The sequence below is a fragment of the Streptopelia decaocto genome, assembly GCF_964273445.1.
Source record: "Streptopelia decaocto genome assembly, chromosome: 1".
Taxonomy (NCBI): domain Eukaryota; kingdom Metazoa; phylum Chordata; class Aves; order Columbiformes; family Columbidae; genus Streptopelia; species Streptopelia decaocto.
Genome location: NC_138663.1, coordinates 190,284,895 through 190,291,882, shown reverse-complemented (window position 1 = coordinate 190,291,882; position 6,988 = coordinate 190,284,895). Strand labels below are relative to the sequence as shown.

The 6,988-nt window shown below is 49.3% G+C and overlaps 1 protein-coding gene across 1 annotated transcript; it reads left to right on the top strand.

Moving 5' to 3' along the window:
- Positions 1 to 1,485: 1,485 nt before the first annotated feature.
- On the top strand, positions 1,486 to 3,700 carry RASL11A (RAS like family 11 member A). The gene is made up of 4 exons (XM_082071488.1): positions 1,486 to 1,711; positions 1,848 to 1,904; positions 1,975 to 2,054; positions 2,254 to 3,700. Exons 1-4 carry the CDS (start codon positions 1,591 to 1,593, stop codon positions 2,704 to 2,706), a joined length of 711 nt encoding a protein of 236 aa, XP_081927614.1. The 5' UTR covers positions 1,486 to 1,590; the 3' UTR covers positions 2,707 to 3,700.
- The last annotated feature ends 3,288 nt before the right edge of the window (positions 3,701 to 6,988 follow it).

Here is a 6,988-nt window from a genome sequence, read left to right as displayed (position 1 = left end):
TAAATGGGGCAGAACATTGCTTGGGGTGGGGGGGCAGCTGGTCCTCTGGCCACTGCAGGGTGCAGAACTTGAACTCTCTATCCATGGGGAGTGAAGTTCCTCTTCATCCTTGCCCCCACAATGCCAAGGGTTGACTTTCTTCAGGAACACTTTGGCTTTGGTAGACCAGACCTGGCAAGATGATTCCAGTACCTGTGTTTTAAGTTTTCATGTCACTTGAGCAACTGGGGCTGATGATGTCCGAAGAAGTGCGTAGCATGCTGGGCTGCTGGACTCATGCATGGATGTAAGGCAAAAATGTAAGAGGGAAGGACAAGAGGAAAGGAAATGGCCTGTTGCCATTGCATGCATCTTCTGAGAGCTGTATTGAAGGGGAGAGGGAGGGTAACCGACAGCAGCAGCGATGCACAGCCCCACCACTGCAAAGGTTCAGCTCAGCTGTCCATGTGCAGGCGTCCAGGGCCACCTGGGCTGTCCTTGGGCATCAACCCCACAGCCAAGTCCCAGCAGCTCCCACAGTGTCTTTGTCCCTCCATGGTACCAGGCTGTGTGGCCACAGACCCATCCTGCTACTTTCAAACACGTATGTGCTGGTCTCCTCCATGTCATTTCCTGGTGTCTTGTGTTATTTCCATGACAAAAATGAAGCAGCCGCTGAATGGATTATATATCTTGTAAACACATGCCTGCGAAGCGGTGCACTGCAGAAGTGGTTTTGCAGGAGCCAGGGCAGGGGTTTGCAGAGACTGAAGTATTCACATGGCTGTTTGCAGGTTTGAGGTTTATTTAGCAGCAGCATGTGGTGAAGCACCTTTCTCCTCTGAACCTTTCTTCTGATTTGAAAACCCAAAGGGCCCAATTCAGACCTCAAGGCCCCATGGACCACTTTCATTTCAGGGCTGGCTGTTGCTGGATCCACAAACTGGGATTTCAACATTGACTGTAGAGAGATGTGTCCAGATGTTGGAAACAAAGTAGTCTGAGGGAAAAGAATAAATAATTTCTGTTCATTCATGACTTGAGTCCCTCGCTGCAGGGAGGGTGCATAAAACAAGTGCCTGTTGCAGCAGCTGGGGCTGGTATGGGATGTGGAGGCGCACCCTCCTAAACACAGTGAGACTTGTGCTGCCGTCTGTTTGCCTCGGGCGAGGGTGACACACGGCAGGGTGCTGCGGTGCCCCCCCCAAACCGGGGAGGTTGCACGGCCGGCCCGAGCTGTTCCCCACCCTCTGGTGCCTGCGCCCACGGCGGTCACCCCACGCCCTGGGAACGGGGAAGGTGGCGAGGAGGAAGGGGCAGGGTGGGCAGCGGGGGGACACAACTGGGGGGCAAGTGGGGCAGACGGGGCAATTGGAGCAAGAGCTGCCGGGGGGACCGCTGGGCGGTACAACCGGGTGGGCGCCCGGGCTGGGGGCGGTACAGCGGGGGCGGTGCAGCCAACAGGGCGGTGCTGCCGGCAGAGCCCTTAAAAGCCGCCGGCGGCCGCCCGCGCTGAGCGCTGCCGACTGAGCTGAGTCTGAGCTGAGCCCGAACTGAGCCGAGCCCAGCCCAGCCCGAACAGAGCCCTCCAGCCGCCGGGCCGCCCCTCCCATGCGCCTGCCGAGCATGTCCCAGCCCTTCTTGCTGGCGCCCATCGCCGAGTGCACCCTGGGTCCCCCCAGTACCCAGGTCCGCCTGGCCGTGCTGGGCGCCCGCGGCGTCGGCAAGAGCGGTGAGTGTGGCGGGGGCGCGGGGCTGTCCGTCTCCCCTTCCCCTGTCTGTCCCCCACTTCTGCTGTCTGTTTGTCCGTTCCCTCCTTCCCCTGTCCGTCCGTCCGTAGCGCCTAACGCGGCCGTTCTGTGTTTCAGCGATGATCGTGCGGTTCCTGACGAAGCGGTTCATTGGGGACTATGAGCCCAACACAGGTGAGGCAAGGGGCGGTGGGGCGCGGCAGGGACCCCCGCGGCCGGTTCCTGACAGCTCTCTGCTCCCTAGGCAACCTCTACTCCAGGATGGTCCATCTGGAGGGAGACAACGTTGCTGTGCAGATCCAAGACACGCCAGGGTGTATCCAGGTATGGAGATGCTTCAAATCAATCAGTTCTTCTCTGTCACATAAAGGCTCAGCTTTTGAGCCCAAGTTTCCTACAAGGCCAGATTTAAGGCTCCTAAGACGGAGCTGAAGCTTCCCTTTGGACCTGCTAGGTGCTATCTCTGAGCAGGTTTTCTAGTTTTACAACCCAATGCGAAATTGTGCTCTCTGTTCTACCACAGGTGCAGGAAGACTGTGTGCAGGTGCTGGACTCCCTGTCCAGGTGTGTGAAGTGGGCAGAGGGCTTCCTCCTGGTCTACTCCATCACAGACTACAGCAGCTACCAGTCAGTCCGACCTCTCTACCAGCACATACGCAAGGTCCACCCAGATGCCAGGACTCCCATCATTATCGTGGGGAACAAAGCAGACCTCCTTCATGCCAGGCAAGTCCAGGCAAAAGAGGGACTACAGCTAGCAAATGAACTGGGCAGCCTGTTCTTGGAAATATCCACAAGTGATGACTCCCAAGGCGTCTGTGATGTTTTCCAGTATCTTTGCAAGGAGGTCAGCAAACTGCAGCACGCCAGCAGCACAGACAGGAGGTGGTCGTCCATCATCCCTCGGCCCAAATCTCCCAACATGCAAGATCTAAAGAGACGTTTCAAACAGGCTTTATCTTCCAAAGTCAAATAACAACCCCCCCCGCCCCATGAGATCCTGTGTGACTCAATAGACTTTATTTTTGTAAACTAGTTAATAAAAATCTTTATTTTTGTACTAATGCCAGCAGTATGGAAGTAAGTATGTTAAAGCTTACCATTTCCTTGCCATTCTCTCTTGTTTGACTGGTTGGGTTATTTTTACACACACACAAAAATGCTGCATAGCAACTAAATAGAAGTACTTGGAGAAGGGGGTTTTTGCCAGGAGGTTTTGATTCTGTTTCTGTTTTGGGCTGGGATTTTATTTTTTTCTCTGCCTAGATGACTTTTTGGGCCTCAGTTTCCTTTTTGTAAAATGGGAATGATGATGATGTAACACTCACCTGCCCTTATAAAATGCTTAGAAAGCCTTTGATGGAAAGCTTTATATGGAGAGGAAAAAAAAAAAAAAGTTTTATTAAACATAAAAATATAATTGTCTGTAAGCATTCTGATAAGCACTCTCTTCTCCCTCTCTCCTGCTGTTTTGTTTGCACCTGTAATTGCCTGGATGGTGATAAGCTGTTAGAAATGAGTTTGATTTCTGATGTGCTTTAGAGATCTATCTATCCTGCAGAATTCATCTTTTGAGCCCAAAGCATTTAACAGGATGGTTGAGTTTCTCCTACAGTTTACCATGGGACAAAATGCTGAGCAATCAGCCGCAGAGGAGTGTGTGGGATGGCTGTTGCTTTCCCTGGAGATGTGTGATAGGAAAGACAGATGCACAGGTTCCCATAACAGAAAGTAGCTACATTTAAAAGGAATCACAACTTTATCTTCCCCAGGGCAATTTCCTAGCTGTTGGAAATAGGTCAGACTTTTTACTCTTATTTCACATAAGCTCTGTGCCATACTAGAAGGGTTTTGATTAACTATTTGCTGGATGTCTGAGCATGGAATGTGGGGTTTGCATTTCAAATACGCCTCTGAAGTATGTGCGTGGTATTGTTAAAAAATAAACTCTGTTCCTTGCTGAGTAGAAAGTGCGGAAGTGGAGTAATCTGTACAATGAGAAACTTGCTGTCCCTGCTCACACACTATTCCAGTGAGTTTTGTGTTGTTTTGTTTGTTGTTTTTTGTTTGTTTGGCTGTTTGTTTGTTTGGTTGGTTTTTTTTTTGTGGTGTGTGTTTATTTGTTTTTTAATTATTATTTTATTTTCAAAGGTTAAGTCCAAAGACCCTTCTTGCCTTTGTTAGGAAAGGCAGGTAACTACTGCATAGGCCCCTAGCAGTTAGTGGGCAGTATCTGTTGCTTCTAAACCCTGGGACTTGAAGCTTTCTGGGACCCTTCCACTCTTGATCTGCAGATGAAAGTCTTTTGTGATGGTAGTAATTGAGGGGTGACTGAGCAAGTTAAGGATGATGCTCTGTGAGGAAGCACCAGAGGCCCACAGTAGCACTGGGCAGGGGTGGGGGATGCCAGCAGCTCTATTCCTCATCCAGGGCCATGTGTACAACCCAAGCCCAGCCACATTCCCTGTATCTCTCCTCTTTAAAGGCTCTTTGCTGCCTCACCAAAAGGAGTGTGAGAGCTGAAGGGAGGCAGCTGCAGACCTGCAGGACCAGACTGAAACTGGACCTGCAAACTGGGTCCAGAACTCTGGAGTTAATTAATGGAAGTGCAAAAGCACAGTGACTGCCTGGAGAACTCAAAGTACTGTTTAAAACATTTTTAAAATATTTCATCACGGTGAGAGTCGCTCTGCCAGGCCCAGGACTCTGGGCTGGGGCCTGAGGGGAGCAGGGGGATGGGGTTGATGAAAACAAGCATATCCCTGGCAGACTCAAACTCACCACACAGGCATTAATGGGAAATTTGAAGGAGAGTTTTAAAAATCACAAGTAATATTCATGCAGCATTTCGCCATCCTGAAATCAGAGATAACAAATTGTTTCCAAGAGAAATTACCACTATGACGCAGTTTGGGTTGTTATTTAAGCTGCAGCTTTTGTCTTTGGAAATGACAAAGCTTTATTTCCTACTCACACATCCAGTAGAGTTTCACTGAGCACATTGCTAGAGGTATCCAGCTCGTACACAGGCACAAAATACACCAAAAGGGCAAGTAACAGGTACTGGACCTGTCCGCATCTCACCATAGTTCTCAAAGGCCAGGTGAGGAAGAGCATTAGGCACAAACCTCTGGTGGTGCCCCTAGTGAAGAAGCAGCTTGGGGCCTCACTGTGGTGCAGGGAAAGAGTTTGGGCAGGAGCAGTGGGCACACAAGGGGGGTTGATGGGCAGGGGGATAAATATACTCATTTGTCCCGTCTTTCTCCTACGGGGAGAACCTAAAGAGATGCCTCACATTACATAGGCATCCACATTCAGGTGGAGGTGCGGACCCTCCCATCCCCTCTCTGCACTTCCCGTGCCATGGGGCTGGCTCAGCTGTGTGCCAGGAGCTGGATGAGGCCCCTCAGGGATGTAATGGAGAATCTCACTGGCTAAAGCATGCTGGCAGGAGGGTTGCTCCAACCTGCCTCCAGTCTAAGGCAGCAACTGAGCTGAGGTGTTCTGGATAATGCTTTCAAGTACAGGTACATAAATTAGGCATTTAAGCCATTTATCAGAGTTTATCTGGCTGGCACAGATTTACCTTCACCCAGAACTTTTCAGCCCCTGTGACCCTGAAGCTGACAGGCAAAGCACAGGAGGAGCTCTCTGGCTCCCAGCTCATTTTGCCCTGGCATTTTCTTCAGTCCCAGGTGAGCGGACAAAAGGGAGCACACAGGGGTAGGGAGGGAAAAGCATTTCTCAAGTGCTAGCAGAGGAGCTCTGAAGCCTTGTTTCTCTTGGGCTACAGCCACTTGCACTCTCCTTACTGTATATTTATTTGCCATCACCAGTCCCTAAGGCCTTCACCTGGAGGCTAGGGCTGTTTCAGGAGGTTAAGTGGGGCATGGCCTGGCCTTTCTCCTTGATCAGAGGAAAATATGCACCTGCATCCTTCCTCCCACCACCTTTGCTATGAAACAGAATCACAGCAATTTCCCCTGACAAGATGGATGAGTGGGTTTTCAGAAGGGACGTGTGTGGCATCACGCACTATTGTAGCTCCTACTACATCAGCATTTCCCCCCAGTTGGGCTATTTTGTCTACTTATCTCCAAGCACTGAAATCATCCCGTAATGCTTTAAGACTTCATGAATTTTAAAATAGCTACTGCCATCAACCTGTTCCATGTACTTCAGTTGAGGAGCCACAGATCCCTAGACAGAGACACAGATGTTTTCTTCAAATGGCTTTATGGATGTTCCCCTCACTTTCTGCCCTGCTCCAGCAGCCTGGACCAGGTTGTTTACTCTCTGCCTCTTGGCAGGGACACAAGCAATGGTTGGTTCTGCAGACCCATGCTGTATTTCTGTGGTTTGTTCATATGAAGGTCAGTGGACAAGGTGGACTGTGGATAAGGAGGACTGCATTCACACTATGGGCCAGAACTGGGATCCATCTTTTCCAGACATTGTCAAAGCTTCGACAGATGGATGAATGACTAGAACCAAATCTGCATCTCATGCCTGGGTCTCCTATAAAACAATTTTAGTTCTGGGGGACTTCAATAGCTTTTTGTGAAGCTGCTGTTTATGTAGGAAGGACTGAATAGGTTTAGAATGAAGTCCTTTAGGGAAAGCTGACATTGTGCAGCAATTGTTGCACTTGGCACATGACTGTTGGCAGTTCACACCATTAAGACACCACGATCTCTTCAGTTGCTCCTAAACCTGGGATCTGAAACCATTTGTCCTTCCTGAGAGCAATACCTCCAGGAGTGATGCTGTTGTAGCACCACTGCATTGAGGTACCATGCAATACTCCAAAGAGCTGCCATCCCAAGGTATCTTCAGAGTGACATCCCTGAAAAGCTTATTATGAGTTAGAACACGGCTCACAAAACAGCAATTCAACTTGGATTTTGGGTAATTAGTGACAATTCAGACTTCCAGAAAACCCCATTCATTCTCAGAGTTGTTCTTCCACTGCTCTCCTCTTTCCACATATCTAAAAAGAAGGAGAAAGCAATGCCTTTTTATTGAAAATGATTTTGAGATAACTGGCTTATGAAGTTTTGTTATTACATTTGTTGTTTGACGCTCTTGACTGAAAGAAGTATAAGTACATATTGTGACCTGTTATACCAGTGTATGTTGCGGAGTGTACCCGGTTATAAACTATCTTCCCACAGTACCAAAAGAAAAATTAGGATGTAGAAGTTGAGCACTGGCTTATGATACTTGATTTACAACTGAAAAACTATGTAGCAAAGTTT